This window comes from Rhinoderma darwinii, chromosome 2 (genome assembly GCF_050947455.1).
Source record: "Rhinoderma darwinii isolate aRhiDar2 chromosome 2, aRhiDar2.hap1, whole genome shotgun sequence".
NCBI classification, from domain to species: Eukaryota; Metazoa; Chordata; class Amphibia; order Anura; family Rhinodermatidae; genus Rhinoderma; species Rhinoderma darwinii.
This window is the reverse complement of record NC_134688.1, coordinates 443,768,665-443,790,901: the sequence shown is the minus strand read 5'-3', so window position 1 is coordinate 443,790,901 and position 22,237 is coordinate 443,768,665. Positions and strand designations below refer to the sequence as shown.

The 22,237-nt window shown below is 40.8% G+C and overlaps 1 protein-coding gene across 3 annotated transcripts in view; it reads right to left on the bottom strand.

Annotated features, from left to right (window-relative positions):
* Nucleotides 1-22,237, bottom strand: part of ROBO1 (roundabout guidance receptor 1) — an 890,328-nt gene that overhangs the window by 52,141 nt on the left and 815,950 nt on the right. For all 3 annotated transcript variants that reach the window (XM_075854473.1, XM_075854474.1, XM_075854475.1), the window contains 7 exons: nucleotides 21,876-21,957; nucleotides 21,001-21,169; nucleotides 20,751-20,917; nucleotides 18,160-18,281; nucleotides 17,688-17,919; nucleotides 13,883-14,004; nucleotides 4,151-4,322 (listed from right to left, as the gene is read on the bottom strand). In XM_075854473.1, the coding sequence (XP_075710588.1) occupies nucleotides 4,151-4,322; nucleotides 13,883-14,004; nucleotides 17,688-17,919; nucleotides 18,160-18,281; nucleotides 20,751-20,917; nucleotides 21,001-21,169; nucleotides 21,876-21,957 (1,066 nt within the window). The remainder of the gene's footprint in view (nucleotides 1-4,150; nucleotides 4,323-13,882; nucleotides 14,005-17,687; nucleotides 17,920-18,159; nucleotides 18,282-20,750; nucleotides 20,918-21,000; nucleotides 21,170-21,875; nucleotides 21,958-22,237) is intronic.

The window sequence follows — 22,237 nt, the reverse complement described above, 5'->3', positions numbered from 1 at the left end:
GGCACAATATACTGATGGACAGACACAATATACTGATGGACAGACACAATATACTGATGAACAGACACAATATACTGATGAACAGACACAATATACTGATGAACAGGCACAATATACTGATGAACAGGCACAATATACTGATGAACAGGCACAATATACTGATGGACAGACACAATATACTGATGAACAGGCACAATATACTGATGAACAGGCACAATATACTGATGAACAGACACAATATACTGATGGACAGACACAATATACTGATGAACAGGCACAATATACTGATGAACAGGCACAATATACTGATGAACAGGCACAATATACTGATGAACAGACACAATATACTGATGAACAGGCACAATATACTGATGTCTGTTCATCAGTATATTGCACCTGTGTAATCTCCCTCAATGTAACATTTTGGTTTATCTGCATCCTGCTGGGAAGTGGTGCGTTTAGGACAATAGGAGTCCGGATCTGTTGATGCAATAGGCTGCCCTGACATAGGGCATGATATTCAGCTGGCAGATCCACTTTTAATAATTAATAATTTTAATAATAGTCTCGTGAATTATATATTTATATTTAACTCTGAAATGTACATATGTCTAGAGGATAATATCTTTACTGTTGTGAGCACATACTTATATTTATGTAAAGCTGTAGCCTGGAATTTAGTGATGATACCGAGCTGACATAAACCCAGATACAGTATTTTTATAAGAAAAGGGAGCCCTCTAGTGGTGATGCCCAGTATTTTCCAGTGCGGTTAAACATATTTGACATTAAAAGGAGTACAAAGCTAAAGTGCAAGAGTTGACCATAAAATACAATCAATCAATCAATCAATCAATCAATCCAAAGGGTCGTAGAAAAAATGTGAACTGGAATCAGTTTGGCTGCTAAGGACAATTGATTAATTCTTTCTATAAACTAGTTCTAAAAAAAATGGCTCCTATTGTCTCGTATATAATACCCTCAAATTGACATTGGTAAAAAAAAAAAGATATTATATTGTATAGAATTATTATCGTTTGTATTATTATTATTATTTTTTTTCTGGAAAAAAATTAAATCAATCTAATAATTAATAGAAATAAATTAATTTAAATGCTAAATTATTTTTGTTAATTTTCCATATATTTAATATTAACAACAAGTTGTAGTTGCAAAAACATAAATAATAAATGCAACATTTTCAATACTTCTAAAATGAATGGAATGAGTGCCCGGTATCAGTGACTCTCTGCCACCTGGTGGCAAACTATTAAACTGCATTATTTTGGTTTTAGGGCTTCAAGGTATTTCCTATGCCTGAAGGCGACTCTCCTAGCAGATCATACTCATGAAATCAAGTTTCTTTAAATTTTAGCATGTTTTGATAAAGAAAATCAAAGTAGACCAAAATAAAATGCATACTTAAAATACACCAAGACTGTTAATAAATAGGTGTCAAATGAGCTTCAAAGGCCGGCATCATTTCTTATTAACTGGGTCCTCATTCTAATGTGAACCTGTTTATTTGCAGCAGGTAACACCATTTTTTGAGTCCAAGAGATGTGTAATAAGCGTAAAGTAAGAAGAGAAAATTTATTTTCTTTGCTCTATTAGAGTAGCAGTAATAATCCCTACAACACATAACCAAGGTGACAGGAACGCCTTGTAGATTATACAGTAGTACTGATGATGATAATAATAATAATATGCAATAGGGATTATTTAGGCTCTATAAATACCTGAGTGGTGTTTTCAGTTTAGAACGGAAACCCCAACACTGTGCTGGATCCGCAGTACGACAAATATCAATGACACTCAACGGATTACATTAATTTACAATATGTTCCTATTGTGATTTCCACCATTTTAATGGAAAAAATAGAGCTGCATGCTATTTCTCTCATCAAACGTGATAAAATTTGCGACTGAGCTTCCGAAGCAAATGTGAATAGGGAATAATATGTATTTGAAGGTGTTCAGGCCGCACTTCGTATGGGTGCATGCGTAGGGGCCCAACCCGTATAGTATAGTATAGTATAGTATAAGAAAAGGTGCAATGCACACCAGAAGTCGTTATCCAAAGGCACTGTATTATCCTGGGTCCTGCGTAATGGCGCTTAGTGTATGGCGGCTAGAAGGTCAGAGACATGACCGAAACGTCGCACATATACTGGCATAATTACTAATATTAAAAATCTATCTTTGGATAACGACTTCTGGTGTGTATTGTACATTTTCTTATCTTAGGGCCTAATATGTGTTAATAATATTATTATTAATATTATCATAATTATTACTACGCTGATTATTATACATTATAATAGACAGACAGACAGACAGACAGACAGACAGATAGATAGATAGATAGATAGAGAGTGACAGACAGACAAGACAGACAAGACAGACAGACAGACAGACAGACAGACAGACAGACAGACAGACAGACAGACAGACAGATAGATAGATAGATAGACAAAAAGCAGTAAATAGGCAGCACTCACAAAGGCTTATAGTGAAAATAGAGGGTGCTTTATTGACCCCAAAAGTGCAATGTTTCGGCTCACACAACCTGAGAACGGCTCAAGTTGTGAGAGCCGAAACGTTGCACTTTTGGGGTCAATAAAGCACCCTCTTTTTTCACTATAAGCTTTTCTGAGTGCTTGCTATTTACTGCTTTTTGTCTAGAGGGTCAATGGTCAGTTCCCTAAGGCTTGCACCCCCTTTCATTTAAGCCTGTGCTGCTGGATTCTATTTTTGTATCTAGACAAAAGTTTGAACAACACATTCAAACAAAATGAAACAAAACGTGTATACAGGTGCATGAACGCCTGTGACTGTACATTTATACAGCACACAAGGAAATGGCGACAGCACACTGTGAACACCAAAGCCACTAAATATAAATAAATATGCTTTACGGCTAAATCTACTTACAATAGGGAGGTTCTTAGCGCACATTTTGATCAAATTGTGTGAGCCCACCTGACACGACAATGCGACCTCTATGAGGTGGGAACCTACGCTGCACATACACCCAGAACTGGGACTAAACCTACATATTCTTGGGGATGGTAGAAACCAGCATTAAACTAATTAAAATCACCCAGGGCAGAATGGGAGGAGAGCAAGATGTAGGCTTAGCTCCAGTTCTGGGGGTACGAGCAGCGTAGGGACCCACCTCTGCTGTCACCATTCTCTTGTGTGCTGTATAAATGTACAGTCACAGGCGTTCTTGCACCTGTATACACGTTTTTTTTTTTCATTTTGCTGGAATGTGCTGTTCAAACTTTTGTGTTGTTTATGTGATTCGTATATGGGGGGTTAGTGACTGCCTCCATTTTTTGATCTTGCACTCCTCCCACTCTGCCCTGGGTGATTTTAATTCGTTTAATGCTGGTTTCTACCATCCCCAAGAATATGTAGGTTTAGTCCCAGTTCTGGGTGTATGTGCAGAGTAGGTCCCCACCTATGGAGGACGCCTTGTCGTGGCAGGTGGGCTCACACAATTTGGTCAAAATGTGCACTAAGAACCTCCCTATTGTAAGTAGATTTAGCAGTAATGCATATTTATTTATATTTAGTGGCTTAGGTGACATTAGTGTTCGCAGTGTGCTGTCGCCGTTTCCTTGTGTGCTAGATAGATAGATTTAATTCTAATAATATTGCTAACAACGTGGAAAAGGTAATTTTTATCATTCTAGAGGTTGTTGTTGCTGCTATTATTATAAATGTCATGTTTATTATTGGATCATATTGGTTGTCACAAGGCTTTAGTATGGCATTAGAATTTATTGAGATTTTTTTTATTGTATACCCCCAATGTTTTGCAGGTACTCTGGTTTCATTCCTGGGCTTCATAGTAAATGTATTAAGTTGATGGTAATAGGCATTAATTGATTTGCATTAAAAAAATAATATTTATTTTGTATGTAAATGATAATAATAATAATAATAATAATACTGTTATCCACTTATTACACTCAGGTTGTGGAATTGCTGCAAATTATTATTATTACAAAACATATTACTGTAGTCCAGGAGGCAGAACATATAATCCAGGCAGCGGTGGACAAGTGACAATACAATGAAGGAATGTATTGTAGAATGTATCAGGGGATGGAATTACATTGGGGGCTGTAGCACAACTCACCTAACTGGATAAACTGCGGCTCACTTTTCACCCCCGGCCCCGCTCCGGTGCTGGCTGCTACCTCCACGCTGTACTTGATGCCAGGTACTAGGTAGGGGATGACTACAGAGAAAGTGGAGCCGTCGACTGTCTTGTTAATATGATATCGGGTTTCATTGCCAAGACACCAAACCTACAAAGCAAGAAAAACCATCAATATTCCATTATCAAATAGGCCACATTCTGCCAGGACCTCCCAATAACCGAGAGGAGGGGGGGGGGGGTGTAAAGTCAAGGTTTTACTACTGCAGATAGTAAATTTTTGGGAACCATACTTGAATTTCCGACACTATAAATTTCCATGATTATATGAACATGTACTTATGTAATCATTGCAACCACAGGAAGAGATACATGAATTTTAGAAGCATAGACCACATGACATGGGGCACATTTTGGGAGCGGGCCTGGCATTGAATTGTATCCCCTGCATATTGACACACAATCATAACATTTTGCCTGCATCTGCCACTAGGGGGAGCTCCCGGCATAGAGATTTTTACATCTCCCATTGATCATAATATCAGCTGTAGAAATCCAAATACATTCAGCTCCCCCTAGTGGTGACTGCAGGCAGCCAGAGTTGTATTATTTACTATGAGAGGGGAATCCGTGCAGAGCTAGGTGAGGCTTTATGTGTGAATCCAGATATCCAATCCCTATATAAGGATATGTTATGAAATTAGAGTGGACATTATATTTAATTAAAAAAAAATTGTACTTTTATTTGAGCTCACAGTGGAGCGTGGGCTCCATTATAAATTTTGCTATGGGGCCCTATAATTTCTGTGTATGCCCCCTATCATTCTTTTATCTGCCTTTGTTTTCATTTATTGCGTTTTTCGTAGTTTTTGTACCTTTATCGTTTCTAATTCAGTACCAACAGGAACAGATTTTGACGTTCTTAAAAAGATGGCAGAATGTTTTTATGTTCTTCAGACATAAACAGAACTAGAGATACAAGAAAACACTGCACATATACAGTAGAACAAACTACACTCATATTACTAGTGCCCCTAAAAATACCACATACAAATGATACTATTAATATATGATCTTGACTGTCATTACTACAATTATATATGATACACAGTTGAAGGAGGTTCCTAAAGGAAATCTGTCCCGCTGAAAATGCAGCTGATAGCGCAGAATGAGCTGAGTAGATTGATACATAGTTTTGTGAGAAAATGTTTTTGTAGAACATGTAATTTATTGATCTAATCCTCCAGTGGGCGGGCTCACTCAATGCAGACTTATACAGGGAAGACTGTCAATCACTGAGTGAGCCCGCCCACTGGACTCCTAAGCCCAGAATATGCAGAGGTTTAGATTAATAAATTACAAGTTCTACGGAATCTTTTCCCACAAAACTTTACATCTATCTACTCAGCTCCTCCTGCTCTATAACCTGCTGCCTGCAGATAAGACGGATTACTGTACTGTATATATAGGTAATGTACCACGTCTGATTAATAAACCTAACTAAACTAAAGTAACAAGTCCAAAGGAATAAATCCAAGGAATAAGCCAGCACTACGGAACGATTTTCAAATGCCTTCAATGGGAAGGTGAACGTTGCCTACACATTGGGTGAATAAACACCTTTTTTTTATACATCATTCCGGAGTGCTGCCTTTTTTCTTGGATATATTCCTTTGGACTTGTTACTTTGGCTTCTGGGGTTTGAGGTCCAGATCCCCTGAGGCTTAGCACCCAACATACTTTCTATTACTGTGCAGATCCTATCTCATCGATTGGATTTCCTAACTGAACTAATATTTTTTGAACAATAACATTTAAATATATATAACCTGAGCCAAAGTAACTAAATAGATCTATCTATCTATCTATCTATCTCATATCTATCTCATATCTATCTCATATCTATCTCATATCTATCTCATATCTATCTATCTATCTATCTATCTATCTCATATCTATCAGTGGCGTAGCTATAGGGGTCGCAGCGGTCGTAATTGCGACCGGGCCCGAAGCCAGGGGGGCCCGCGGCACCGCGCACCATATCAATAAAAAGTTACTCTAGTAACTCGGGGAGGTGGGCCCCTGTTACTAAAGTAACTGACAGTACTTACCTTCTTGGTTCCGGAGCGCAGCGGAGGTCCGGTTGTCACAGCGCTGTGCGCAGCGCATGACGTCACAACGCTATGTGCCGCGCACAACATCGTGATCCCGGATAGAGTCAGGACAGAACTTCCGCCACGGCTGAAGAGGAGGGTAAGATATATATCCCTGTCTGCTGAAGCTGATTGGTGGGGTCCGACTCCCGGGAGCCTGCCAATCAGCTGTTTTGAAGGGGCCGCAGCACTCGTACGAGAGCTGCTTCCCCTTCATTCCGGTCACTTCCTCACACTGTGAATCCGTGTCGGCGATTCACAGTGTGAGCGAGTAAGGGATGTGAAGGGGAAGCAGCTCTCGTACGAGTGCTGAGGCCAATTCAATCAGCTGATTGACCGGCTCCCGGAAGACGGACCCTGACACATCAGCTATTGATGGCCTATCCTGAGGATAGGCCATCAATGTTTAGGAACTGGACAGCCCCTTTAAGCCTACGATGTACCAGGCTTAGAGGGCCCATGAGACAGGATCACAGATTGTGTGATCCTGTCTGCTGGGCCCTGTATCTAAGCGAATCACATGGTAGGCTTAAATACATGGCCCATGTGTGATCCTGTCTGATGGGCCCTGTATATAAGCCTACCACACGGTAGGTTTAGATACAGGGCCCCAGCACACAGTAATCTTATACTGTATAAGATTACTTTCTGGTGGACTCTGTATCTAAGCCTACCTTGTGGTAGGCTTAGATAAAGCGTCCCACAGACAGTGTCACACATGGGCCCTGTATCTAAGCCTAACACATGTGTTACTAATCGTTCTGTGTTTTCTTACAGGTTCAGTCGTTGGACTACATCAGATTCGAGGACTACTTCGATGACGGCTTTTTTTATTATCAATAAAATGGTTAATGAGGGTTGTGTGTTTTTTTTTAATTTCAATAAAATATTTTTTCTATGTCTTTGTGGGTTTTTTTTAAACTATATTACTACCGCCTTAGTAATGGCCGCCGGCTGATTGACAGCATCCATTGCTAAGGCGGGGCTTACTCTTAGCCGATGCAGAGGCTAACACTAACCCCCATTATTACCCCGGTACCCACCGCCACCAGGGGTGCTGGGAAGAGCCGGGTACGATCCAGTACCTGACCATCTGTAGTGATGGTCGGCCATCGGAGCGGCCGCAGGCTGGTATTATCAGGCAGGGAAATGCCAGAAACAGTGGCCCTTCCCACCCTGGTAATGCTAGGCTGCTGCTTTATTGTATCTGGCTGGTTATGAAAAATGGGGGGGGACCCCACGTCATTTAAAAAAAAAAAAAAAAATAATAATTGGAAAGAACGATGTGGGGTCCCCCCCCAATTTTCATAACATGCCAGATACAACACTCTAATCCTATCGTGTAATACTGACTGCTGAGCCACTGTATCTAATCCTATAATTTGTAATACTGTCTGATGAGCTGTGTATCTAATCCCATCATGTGTGAAACTGTCTCCTGGGCCTTATATCTAATCCTATCATGTGTGATATTGTCTGCTGAGCAGCTGTATCCAGGGCCGCCATCGGGAATTTCAGGGCCCCATACAGCTAAATTTTCTGGGCCCCCCTTTTACTGCTCGCGGGAAAAAGACGCCGACGTCTCCCATAGAAATCATTGGGAGGCATTTTAGGGCCGTTTTTGACGAGCTTTGCGACGCGGTTTCCGCGTCAAAATACTCCGTGTGAACATAGCCTTACACGTATAAATTCCCTGCGAGTGGTGCAGCACCCCCAGCCTACTGTATAATGACATTCTGCAGCTTTCTGTCTTCCTGCATCAGTTCCTCATGATTTTCAAGATCTCTGCCTGCTGTCTCTGAATGAGAACATAAAAACCAGTCCTGGCTTATTACTTTCACAGCTGATGGTCTTGTTACAATGTATCAGTGTAGATAAGAGCCATCTGCCTGGAGTCCAGCACAGGAGAGGGGTTTGTGCTGTTGCTGCGTTTAGCTCACAGATGATTGACTGATACATTGTAACAAACTTTCTTATATACAACTGTAACGCCATACAGCCCCCTCTGTAGAGAACTCCATACAGCCCCCCTTGTAGATAACTCCATACAGCCCCCCTTGTAGAGAATGCCATACAGCCCCCTCTGTAGAGAACGCCATACAGAGTCCCCCCTGTAGATAACGCCATACAGCCCCCTCTGTAGATATCTACAAAGGGGTCTGTATGGCGCTCTCTACAAGGGGGTCTGTATGGCGTTCTCTACAGTGGGGGCTGTATGGCGTTCTCTACAAGGGGATCTGTGTGGCGTTAATGCCATACAGCCCCCACTGTAGAGAACGCCATACAGACTCCCTTTTAGAGAACGCCATACAGCCCCCGCTGTAGAGAACGCCATACAGACCCCCTGTAGATATCTACAGAGGGGGCTGTATGGCGTTCTCTACAGAGGGGGCTGTATGGCGTTCTCTACAGAGGGGGCTGTATGGAGTTCTCTACAGAGGGGGCTGTATGGAGTTATCTACAGAGGGGGCTGTATGGAGTTCTCTACAGAGGAGGCTGTATGGAGTTCTCTACAGAGGGGGCTGTATGGAGTGCTCTACAGAGGGGGCTGTATGGAGTTCTCTACAGGGGGGGCTGTATGGCGTTCTCTACGGGGGGTGGGGTGTATGGCGTTCTCTACGGGGGGTGGGGTGTATGGCGTTATCTACAGGGGGGCTGTATAGCGTTACCCACAGGGGGCCTGTATAGCGTTACCCACAGGGGGGCTGTATAGCGTTACCCACAGGGGGGGCTGTATAGCGTTACCTACAGGGGGGCTGTATAGCGTTATCTACAAAGGGGGCTGTATGGCGTTATCTACAGGGGGGACTCTGTATGGCGTTCTCTACAGTGGGGGCTGTATGGTGTTATCTACAAAGGGTGCTGTATGGCAGTAACGCTATACAGCCCCCTGTAGGTAACGCTATACAGCCTCCCCTGTAGGTAACGCTATACAGCCCCCCTGTAGGTAACGTTATACAGCCCCCCCTGTAGCTAACGCTATACAGCCCCCCCTGTAGCTAACGCTATACAGCCCCCCTGTAGGTAACGCTATACAGCCCCCCTGTAGGTAACACCATGCAGCCCCAACCCCCCAAAAAAATCTGACCTATAGTGTGTCCTACAAAAGACATGTATCCCCTATTCAGAGGATAGGGGATACATGTGTGATCGCTGGCAGCGGTAGGGAGAACGGGGGACTGAAAGTCCCCCGAAGTTCTCCATGACTAACCTCTGACTTCCGGCGTCTGCGCAGCTCAATAAAAATGAAAGGAGCGCTGGACACGCATGCGCACAAGCGCGACCGGCGCTTCATTCATTTCTACGGACCTGCCGACACAGACCCCGGAAGTCCGAGGTTTGTGATGGAGAACTAAAGGGGACTTTCAGTCCCCCGTTCTCCCTATCAATGCCAGCGATCACACATGTATCCCCTATCCTGTGGATAGGGGATACATGTCTTTTGTTTAATGGCAGAGCGGGGAGATACCTCCCTTCTCTGCCGTAGTGTTCAGTGTCGTCGCGCTGTAGTAGCCATAGCGGCTGCTAGCGGAGCCTCCGGCCATGGTGGGGGCCCGTGCCGGCGGGCGACACGGGCCCCCTCATGCCGCGGGCCACTGGCCGGGCCCCTTACAGAAGTACCCTTAATACCCCCCTGATGGCGGCCCTGGCTGTATCTAATCCTATCATGTGTGATACTGTCTGCTGAGCCACTGTATCTAATCCTATCCATAGTTTATAGTGTTGTAGTGCTATAGATATGCTATGCTTCTCCTATACACAGACAAACACACACACACATTTTTTTGGGGGGACACATATGTATTGGGGCTATTTCCCCTGACATTTTAAGCCCTTAGTGACGCCCCGGCTACTAGTGCTGCATTGTTGGGTCACTTAGGAGACCCAGCGATGCAGCTGAAAGCTGCGGACCGTCGGCCATGAGAAGTTTGCGGGGGAGGGGGGCCCAATAAGAATTTTTGCATCGAGGCCTATGAGCCTTTAGCTACGCCCCTGATATCTATCTATCTATCTATCTATCTATCTCATATCTATCTATCTATCTATCTATCTATCTCATATCTATCTATCTCATATCTATCTATCTATCTCATATCTATCTATCTCATAATCTATCTATCTATCCACCCATCCCATATCTATCTATCTATCTATCTATCTATCTATCTATCTATCTATCTATCTATCTATCTCATATCTATCTCATATCTATCTATCTCATATCTATCTATCTATCTCATATCTATCTATCTATCTCATATCTATCTATCTATCTCATATCTATCTATCTATCTCATATCTATCTATCTATCTATCTATCTATCTATCTCATATCTATCTATCTATCTATCTATCTATCTCTCATATCTATCTCATATCTATCTATCTATCTCATATCTATCTATCTATCTATCTATCTATCTATCTATCTATCTATCTATCTATCTATCTATCTATCTATCTATCTATCTATCTATCTATCCACCCATATCTATCTATCTATCTATCTATCTATCTATCTATCTATCTATCTATCTATCTATCTATCTATCTATCTCATATCTATCTCATATCTATCTATCTCATATCTATCTATCTCATATCTATCTATCTCATATCTATCTCATATCTATCTATCTATCTCATATCTATCTATCTATCTATCCACCCATATCTATCTATCTATCTATCTATCTATCTATCTATCTATCTATCTATCTATCTATCTATCTATCTATCTATCTCCTTGTGTTCCCACCATCTACTAACTTCCCTAAACCTGATGTCTCCATCTCTGTGTGTGGCACTACCATCACTCCTAAGCAGCACGCCCGCTGTCTCGGGGTTATTTTTGACTCAGATCTTTCCTTTACTCCTCACATACAATCACTTTCACGCTCCTGTCATTTTCACCTCAAAAACATCTCCAGAATCCGCTCTTTTCTTACGGGGGAAACCGCCCAAACTCTCATTGTTGCTCTGATTCACTCTCGTCTTGACTACTGTAACTCATTACTAGTCGGTCTTCCCCTCACTAAACTCTCCCCTCTCCAATCTATCCTCAATGCAGCAGCCAGGCTCATCTTTATGACCAACCGCTACACCAACGCCTCTAATCTGTGCCAGTCACTGCACTGGTTGCCCATCCCCTTCCGAATAAAATTCAAACTTATTACTCTCACCCACAAAGCTTTCCACAGTGCTGCACCTCCTTACATCTCCTCCCTCATCTCTATCTACCACCCTACTCGGGCTCTACATTCTGCCAACGACCTTAGATTAAAATCCTCCATAATCCGAACCTCCCACTCTCGTCTCCAAGATTTCTCTCGTGCTGCACCCGTCCTCTGGAATGCGCTACCCCAGACAATCCGATTAATTCCCAATATCCACAGTTTTAAACGTGCCCTGAAAACACATCTATTTAGACTGGCCTATAACATTCCCTAATCTGACTCCTTTCCATGGCCCTCCTTTTAGATTAGTCATCAGAATAAGATTCCGTAACACTCCTTCTCTTCATGTCCGTCATACACGGATACTGGCTGGTGATCGGCTCATGCAGCTTTATGTTACCACCGCATGTGTATAAAAATGGCCGGACCATTGTACAGAACAAACACTGTTACACTTTGTGTCTCCCTTATTTCCTCATAGATTGTAAGCTCTTGCGAGCAGGATCCTCACTCCCCAGGTTTGAATTGTAAATTAACTTTGTCACTATGTAATGTCTGATATTGTTTGTTTCATGTCCCCTCTAAATTGTAAAGTGCTGCGTAATATGTTGGCGCTATATAAATAAAGATTATTATTATTATTATTATATTATCCACCCATCCCATATCGTTCTATCTATCTATCTATCTATCTATCTATCTATCTATCTCTCTCCCTCTATCATCTATCTCTCTCCCTCTATCATCTATCTCTCTCCCTCTATTTATCTATCTATCTATCTATCTATCTATCTATCTATCTATCTGTCTATCATCTCATATCTATCTATATCTATCTGTAACCGTAACCCTTTTTTGGGGTAACTTAATGTAGTACTTAGTACTGTGAAACAAGCTGGGCTGGAATGAAGAGAAGTGTATGATGGTGATTGGTCAGCTTCATACACCTTTCTTTACAACGCCCACTTAGTGAAAAGTAAAATGCCCAGTTGGGCATTAAGAACAAATTTGCATAAATCTTAAAATGTTCATAACTTGGTCAAAAATAAAGTTATTGTTTTTTAAAAAAAAAACAAAACACATTACTTATCTACATCAAAGCGACTATTATATTAGGTAGGAGATATGGCCGTTATAAACTGGTGGCAGCCCCTTTAATGGTGTTGTGGACTCAGGAGCCTTTCAGAACAGGAGTATTTATACTGACATCATGTGACTGATCATGTGACACTTCATTTACACACAGGGGACCTTATTCAGCTAATTTTGTTACTTCTGAAGTTGGTTGGTGTAACCAGACCTTCTATAGGGGTTTTATACAAATACATATGCACTTACAACCTGTAATTTTTTTTTGTTATTTTGTTTTATTTTTATTTTTTTCAAACAAGGTTTTGTTTTTTTCATTCCACTGTAACAATTTGGACTATTTTGTCATTTCCATTATAAAAAAAAAAAATCTAATTTAAAATCCATTTTAATTCAAGGTTGTAATGCAACAAAACAGGGAAAGAAACACCAAGGGGTGAATACTTTTGCGAGGGAGTGTATCATAAAAAACAAAACAAAATTACACCGGATGAATAAACCTAACATGTCTTGAAAATTAACATTTCAGTCTATCTAGCGAGCCAAATAATAGCCACAGTATCACATGAGTAACTAAATACAATTTTATTTTCGCCCACTGCCTCAATGTTTACAGCGTAGATGCTTCATGAGTTCAGGCAATAATTACAGTACATCGTTACAGTAAGCAAATCATAATTTTAGGCTTAATTTTTGAAGGAATTTCTATATTATATGTATTGTGTATTTACTGAACTGTTTCTCCTCTGGCCACTAGGTGGAGACAAATATCCATACACTTCCCATTTCTACATTTGGTTCCAATTAGCTTGTGATCATAGAAGAATTCTTGAATTGTTTACATTTTTCGGTGTAAATTTTAATTTTTTATTTGCAATGAATTTGATCAAGCTTTCACAAATTATATGAAATATTGCAATTTCTGGTTGTAGCATAGTCTACCGCCAAATACAATCAGCAATGCATGGAAATAGTATCACAGAAAGGAAGGAAACATAAAATAGGTCCATGAAAAATTGTAGTTGAAGGCTCATTTATTGTGTCAGGAAAACAAAGGCTTTGGCTAAATTAAAAATGAAATGTCAGACGAGGTGCTCACTAACAAAAGATATTTATGGTTCGAAAATGTCATTTTAGTTTGTTCTCCTCGACTTATTGAGCGAGTACAGCACTGCTGACGTCAAGATATTTCAGCAGCAAAGCAGCGACCTGGTGCCTGATTTTTGCTAGCCTTTAATTTAAGATGTAAGTTATCCATGTACATGGTCAAACAGAGCACCCCATGCCGTTACCTTATATTCTTGGACCAAACCATTTTGGTTTTCTTCAGGGGGTGGTTGCCAGGCGATTACAATAGCAGTCCCGTTGCCGTCATTCTTGGTAATAGTGACGCTCTGAGGTGGGGCACTGGGTGCTGCATAGTGAAGAATATAATAAATCAATAACAGTTTTATTGTGATACGTTTTAAAATTTAGGTTCATACCGCCCTCAGCTGATTGGAGAAGTCTGTGTTTAAAGAGAACCTGTCACCTCACCTGACATGTCTGATTTAGTAAATACTCTTATTTCCCCATAAAATAACAATTCTAGAGCATATTTTCTTAGAATGCATTGTTTCGTTCCTCTGTTATTCCTCCTGGAAATTTATGAATAACTGGGTGTTACCATTCCCCTTGTCAATGGGACGTGTTCCTATACAATCTCACTCTGTCAGCACTGATTGGACATTGTCATTCTGTGTAGGGACCCCCACCCAACTGGTAACACCCAATTATGAATGTACTAATAAATTTCTATGATGGATAACAGTGGAACCGCACAACGTAGAGTTATAAGAAAAGATGCTCCGGCATTGTTCTATCATGAGGAATACAATTATTATTATTATTACTAAACAGACAGGGGGCTGACAGGTTCCCTTTAAAGAGGCTCTGTCACCAGATTTTGCAACCCCTATCTGCTATTGCAGCAGATCGGCGCTGCAATGTAGATTACAGTAACGTTTTTATTTTTAAAAAACGAGCATTTTTGGCCAAGTTATGACCATTTTTGTATTTATGCAAATGAGGCTTGCAAAAGTCCAAGTGGGGCGTGTTTACAGTAAAAGTACAACTGGGCGTGTATTATGTGCGTACATCGGGGCGTGTTTACTACTTTTACTAGCTGGGCGTTCTGACGAGAAGTATCATCCACTTCTCTTCACAACGCCCAGCTTCTGGTAGTGCAGACACAGCCGTGTTCTCGAGAGATCACGCTGTGTCGTCACTCACAGGTCCTGCATCGTGTCAGACGAGCGAGGACACATCGGCACCAGAGGCTACAGTTGATTCTGCAGCAGCATCAGCGTTTGCAGGTAAGTAGCTACATCGACTTACCTGCAAACGCCGATGCTGCTGCAGAATCAACTGTAGCCTCTGGTGCCGACACGATGCAGGACCTGTGAGTGACGTCACAGCGTGATCTGGCAGAAGCTGGGCGTTCTGAAGAGAAGTGGATGATACTTCTCGTCAGAACGCCCAGCTAGTAAAAGAAGTAAAAACGCCCCGATGTACGCACATAATACACGCCCAGTTGGACTTTTACTGTAAACACGCCCAGTTGGACTTTTACTGTAAACACACCCACTTGGACTTTTGCAAGCCTCATTTGCATAACTACAAAAATGGTCATAACTTGGCCAAAAATGCTCGTTTTTTAAAAATAAAAGCGTTACTGTAATCTACATTGCAGCGCCGATCTGCTGCAATAGCAGATAGGGGTTGCAAAATCTGGTGACAGAGCCTCTTTAAGGAATTCTAAGCTACATGACCCTGACGTCATAATAGTCTATCTATAACAAGTCAACAGAGCTGTAATGGGGGTCTGTTGCAGAGATAGTCCTCCGGAATTTTGTCTTTATGTAAAAAAAAATTCTGCACCTAACAGACGTCTTAATACTATCTATTGTTCCCTGGTTATCAGGCATTTCAGGCGCAGGAGAGGCTAAGGGCTCATTCAGACAAGCGTGTATCTCGTCCGTGTGACGGCTGTTATAACAACGGCTGTCACACAGACTCATGTATTTCTATGGGGCTGTTCACACGACCGTTGTTTCAACTGAGTGTGTGAAGGGTCCCTGAAAAAATAGGACATGTCCTATTTTACTGCGTGTTACGCATCCCTCCATAGACTGTAGTCCTGCACGGGTGCACCTCGTCTGAATGTAGCCTAACTGTAGTGATTGATACCAGCAGCATTTTTTTTTTTTTTTATAAGGTGCCAACTTTAGGGTTGGTAGACTTTTAAGGAGTATTGCCAAGGTCATCCATACTGTTATAATAAAGTTCTAGTGCCAGCAATTGGGACAAGGTTTATAAAAATGTAACTCTATTTGATTGTTGCTTCTGGGTCACTAAGTGACTTGTGCAAAGTTTCTTAAGGAAATTACAACATTGTTGCAACAATGTAAAAATCCCTGAGGCTATATTGTGGTTCTATTTACAAGACAGACCTAGTCATACAAGAATAACTAATTCCTGGAATTGTCTTTAACTATATATAAGTTTCTTTCCATTTATCACTTAGAATCTTGCAGCATTCTCAGAACCAAAAGCTAAAACCTGGGCTGTGAGTCCTGGCCCGGAAAAACCATAAAAGAGACAAAACAAAAGTGCTGAATACAAAATGCACTGATAGTGGTTGTCACTACCCCTCTCATATATGGTAGATAAGGGCATCAGCGTTCTACTTTGGGTGGTTCATCAAGGCTCTATTGCAAAGCATCAAGATTTACATTTCATAAAAAATATATTTAGATCTTATGCAGCAAATATACTGATATGGTGATGACTTATCCTCCCGACGCACACACAAATGTTTAGTATAATTCCTCTTTTCAAAAAGAAACTGGCGCTTCCAGATCGCCAGAGGAAGCTACGGCCAGCCACCCCTTTATCCTGCAGCCGAATTATATGCTGACCATTCAAATAAATGGCCGTTCATGTAATGCAAGGACGCACCAGGTCTGACAAGGTGGGAGCCAGTCTTACAGGGTTCTCCGTTCTAGCACATAGGCAGGGGTCCCAAGCAAGGAGTTGTCCTCTTTGATGTCCATATGCTCTAATAGGGCATATGAACAGGGGTTCTCTTTATGGGACAACCCCTTTTAAAAGGAACTTGTCACCTCTCCTGACACGTCTGCTTTAGTCAATAATTGTATTCCTCATGAAATAACAGTTCTGAAGCATCTTTTCTTAGAACTATGCGTTGTGTCGTTCCTCTGTTATTCCACCTAGAAATGTATGAATAAATTGACAACTGGGTGTTACCAGCTGGGGGGGGGGGTGTTCCTACACAGACAATGTCCAATCAGTGCTGACAGAGTGTGACTGTGTAGGGACACACTCCTCTGACAAGGGGAATGGTAACTCTCAGTTGTCAATTTATTAATACATTTCTAGGAGGAATAACAGAGGAATGGCACAATGCAGATTTCTAAGAACATATGTTCCAGAATTATTATTTCATGGAGAATACAGGAATACAAGTATTTACTAAAATAGACATGGCGAGGCCACAAGTCCTTTTTAATCCAGCATTAATGGGACCTTGACAGATTACCAAATATTCTAGATGGAGGTTATATCCATTTCTTCTTTTCCTGGTTTCATGAGTTTCAATATTTCTTGCACTTTTATGCCAAACTATCAAGATTTAATGACTATTGGATGTCAGAATAAAGTTTTGTTATAGTTTACAGATGCTAGCTGCAATTATGTATTAATACATACGTGAGAATGATCTTCTCCTTGTAATCAGATATAGAACTAGTCATTTAAAATCTGCTTTTCCCAATCAAGCTAATCTTTTTGTTTCAGTTAAATAGAATATACAGATAGAAAACAAACAGAATATGTAAATGTAATAGAATAAAATATGTAGAGGTAAACAAATCCCAGCAAAGTACCTCATCAAATTTCTGTTTGAAATGTAAAATCTCCAATCAGCAAAATGATCACTTCACAAAATGTGTTCAGAAAGCAAAAGAAACAAACATTACGGAGTAATCAGCCTAACCTTGAACCATGTACTAACTAGAGGGGGAGGGGGGCTGTTACCTTCTTCCAGGGTCTTGGCAAAACGTATTTCACTGTCAGCTCCTTGGAACTCATTAAAGAAAGGTCGGGCTTTGATTTCATAGTTTACTCCTTTTTTAAGTTCGGGGATAACTGCGCTGTTTTTTGCTGGAGTGCGGACTTCAAATATGGACCAAGCAGATTCCCCGCGGTTCTCGGGGCTCGGCCTGTAGAGGATCTTGTAGCCTTGGATGTACTGAGACTGTTGGTCAACCTGCAGGAGAGGTGGGAAATACATCGGAAATACGTTAAAAGCGCCTTTGCTAATTCAAGGTGTATTTCCAGATACGGAGATTCAAAGGAGGAACAATCTAAATGCTAATAGGAAAAATGATCTTGTTATGTCTTAAACCTTATCTTGTACCTGTGATGAACAGTTTATTCCAGCTACGTCTACTTCACTTACGGCCCTGGAGGACATTTGCCAAGGATGTTGACTCAATTATTTACTTACTGTCCAATGTACTTCAATTGACGAGGACGACAGGATGGTTGGATTATGGAGGTGCAGAACCACATCTCCCAATTCTCTCTGGACTTGTTTGTGATCCACACCTTGACTTGTAGGAGGAACATCTGAAATAAAAATGTGTGACATACATTAGGACGGGATTTTGAGGAATCTGATGTATAGGATGTATCTAATGAGTTCCCCCTGCAAGTAACCTATTCAGAGGTGACTCAGTGGATATAGGATTCCGGTTACCCATACCACTTCCCGAAATGGGTCAAACAAAGTACAGCTGTGAATTACCTGTATCTAGGTTCATTCAACACATCTCAAGAAGCTTAATGTTCTTCAAAGCTAAAAACACATCATACATAACTGAACGACATTCACAGGAGTTCAAGGGAGCACCTAGAACATTCACTAGGAGTACCTAGAACATTCACTAGAATAATTGGGGCCATCTAGAATAATTACATCTAGATAATCTAGGACTAACAGGATTGATAATACATCTAGAACATACCGGATAGTCTAGAATAAATGTAGTTTAAGCGTATAGAAAAACATGACCTATGATGGAACACCTAGAACATACTACACCTAGAACACATCGTACTATCCAAACTTATTTACATCCTTACAGACTAATCTATGAATCCAAACATGAGAAAACATGATAGTCTAGAATAAATCAATATTACATATCTAGAATAATATTTTGTACAAGAACTATGAAACTCTACATCATTAAACCAATATCATTGTGGCCTTATGCATACGGGTGCATTACAACTCCTTCCAACCTTCAAGTTGAACGTAGCTATAATATGACACCCCATAAGGTTCTGTGGGCTCCTACTGTGCCGTACAATACTGTAGCATTGCTTCTAAAGAGAGTCAATCACTGGATTATATTCACCTATCTAATGTATAAAGCACTTAAAAAAACACAGCAATAGAATTAAACCTTACTACATAGCTGTAGGGGGGTCATCTACAAGCCAACTGAATGATGTCATCTAGAGGTGGTCAACTCCTTTAATAAGAAGGAATCCATTTACATTTTCCAGCGGTCAACAGTTAATATAAATGAGTGCACCAGTGAAATAATCCACAGCTGTACTTTGTTTGACCCATTCCGAGAAGTGGTGTGGGTGACCGGAATCCTATATCCCCCGAGTCACCTCTGAATAGGTCACTTGCAGGGGGATCTCACTAAAGCTGCCGGATAATTCCTACAGAAGGATTTGCCTGTAGTCCACTGTGTTCTGCCCCCCTCCCTGCAGACAGATCGCTACAAACAGATTATTAGAAATGTTTATGCTGGTTTAATGACCATATCTGAGGAATTCTTGAGTTCAAACAAGCCTTTTGGATTTATTTACATATACAAATTTGCACTAAGCTGTACTAGGTTTTGGAGCTCTTCTTCCCTCTGGGGTTTAAGAGAAATTTAGATTTCTACTTTATGAAACTGAAATGTAAAAACAAGTTGGGAGATAGATAGATAGATAGATAGATAGATAGATAGATAGATAGATAGATAGATAGATAGATAGATAGATAGATAGATAGATAAAATACATATGATACATAGATATATTGAGTAATTTTGAATTGACTTAATTATATATATTCCACAAATAGACAGTTAAAAAAAAAAAAGGTAAATTAACACATAAATTCATAGCAAATTTACAATATATTTCTATATAAAAGTTCAGCTGTTTTGGCTTAAAGGCTATGTACAACCTTGAGGTCATTTTTTTAAAAAGAAATAGGTTAGTCAGTGCGTTTGGTGTAACTTTGTAATTAGTCTTTATTAAAAAATCGTTTTACTTTTGGAGATACAGCTGTTCTGTATTCTCTATACAGAACAGCTGTATCTCCAGTTTTACACTGAATCCATCAGTTCCGTGGACCTGATGGATTCAGTGTCGGCGGGTCCTGTGTTTCACTGTAAACGATCACATCTATGTTCTGAAGTTAGATGCGATCGATTACAGGTAGTTGCACCGACACTGAACCCATCAGTCCCGCGGGACTGACGGATTCAGTGTAAAACGAGCAATACAGCTGTTCTGTATAAAAAATACAGAACAGCGGTATCTCCAAAAGTAAAACGATTTTTTAATAAATACTAATTACAAAGTTACACCAAACGCACTGACTAATCTATTTTTTTTTTTTTAAATGCCCTCAAGGGTGTACATAGCCTTTAAAAAGTATATTTCTGGTTGCAGGTAGCCACCACTAGGGGGAGATAATTGCTTATGAATTTCTATAGCTAGCATTGAACTCAATGGGCGCAGTATAAATCTATATGCAAGCGTTTTCCTGCCAGCTGCAGGTAGTCTTTAGGATAGTGTCACAGCAAGTAGGGGAAGCAGCACAGTCCAGCCCCCCCCCCCCCTCCCATTACAAGTCTTATAGTAGTTGCGTGCCCGGCCTCTATGGTAGCTATGCCACTGTATGAAGAACTGGCCGTCACTGTGTGCAGACACTCAGATAGTCTTTTATGAGTCCTTCTAGGTCTGTTGGATTTACAGGTTTTGTTATATGATAAATTAGTATAATCTCAGGGTTCTTCTCACCTTGGGTTTTCACAGGGTCAGATATTTGACTCGGGTCGCTCAGTCCATATGCATTTGCTGCTCTCACTAGGAAGAGGTAGATTGCGTTGGGTTTCAGGCCTTTGACAGCGAAAGATTCAGTCTTGACATTTTCTGCCACTGTTTGCCAACTACTTCCAGAGGCATGGCTACAAAGAGAATCAAAATGACATAAAACAATAGTACTTGAGCACAATCCAAAATCTATACTCTGCCCCGTCCCTTGTAGTACCTGAAGGCTTCTATAATGTAGGATGTTGGTGTTGCACCAGAATTCAGGTTTGGCTGCCAGGATAAGGTCACCGTATTCTTGCTGACATCGGTGACTTCAGGCTTTGACGGAGCACTTGGAATAAGATTGGGATCAGTGGCTCTTGGAGGTTGTACCGGAACACCGAATTCTAATGGGAGAGAAATGATCACAGGGCATTGGATATAATGCTACTAAATACAGGCATATTGTACAGTATACAGGGCTAGTGTCTCATATACTACTCCTAATCTTCTGAGCTAAAGTGCAGACTCCAAGAGCTGGTAAGGGGATCACAGCTGCAAGGAAGCAGTGTTTGTCTCCTTAATACAAGGTATCAATAACTGTATGAGCAAATTCTCAGCTTGTAAACACAAAAAGATTTGCACACAGATATAGCAGAGCTGAATTTGTCATTTCTTTAGGACTGCACTGCATGTGCCCATGGACTCTTTTAGGAGCAGGAGAATAGCTAAGAGGGGGGGGGCTGGTGTGCATGTGCCATGTGTTCTGAATATCATAAGGGGTGCCAACAAGCCAATTTGCCTTGGTCAAGGAATTTTAATACAGAGCTGAGTTTTTACACCAGGTGAAGGAAGCAGAAGCTAGGTCCAAAATTCTGTGCAGGCTGCTCCTAAGCCCCCTAGTTATAACTATATAAGATAAAGCTGCTGATTTACCTGTAGTCCTACGTAAAACACATAGTGATATAAATAAACAAATAACAAACTCAGCTCTGCTACATTAATTTATTGCAAAGCATTATACAATGACATTATAAATAGCTCTGGAACAATATGCCCAACTATTTCAACCAAAACTAAATCTGTATGGAAATACAATTTCTATTTAGTTACCTTGAACCTCAATGTATGCGCTCCAGCTGGCTTCACCGCTCGGCGTGGATGCAGTGCAGGTATACCGGCCGGTGTCACTTAGCTGAAAAGAAAGCCTGAAATTAGTATTTGGGCCGATGAGAGATGCATTGGTATGGAAAAGCAATTACTGAGGATGCTTTTGGCTTTGGATGGAGAGCTATTAGCTGTTCCAGGCAGCCAATTTGTTTTATGACTTCAAAGAAGTGGCAAAACACATGACTTTATTTGTAAAGCAGAATTAATAATAACCCTTATCAGTCTAATTACACAATTACAAATGCAAATATTGGCTGAAAATAAATTCATGTCAAAGGACATAAGAAGTGGCGAGTGCTGGAATA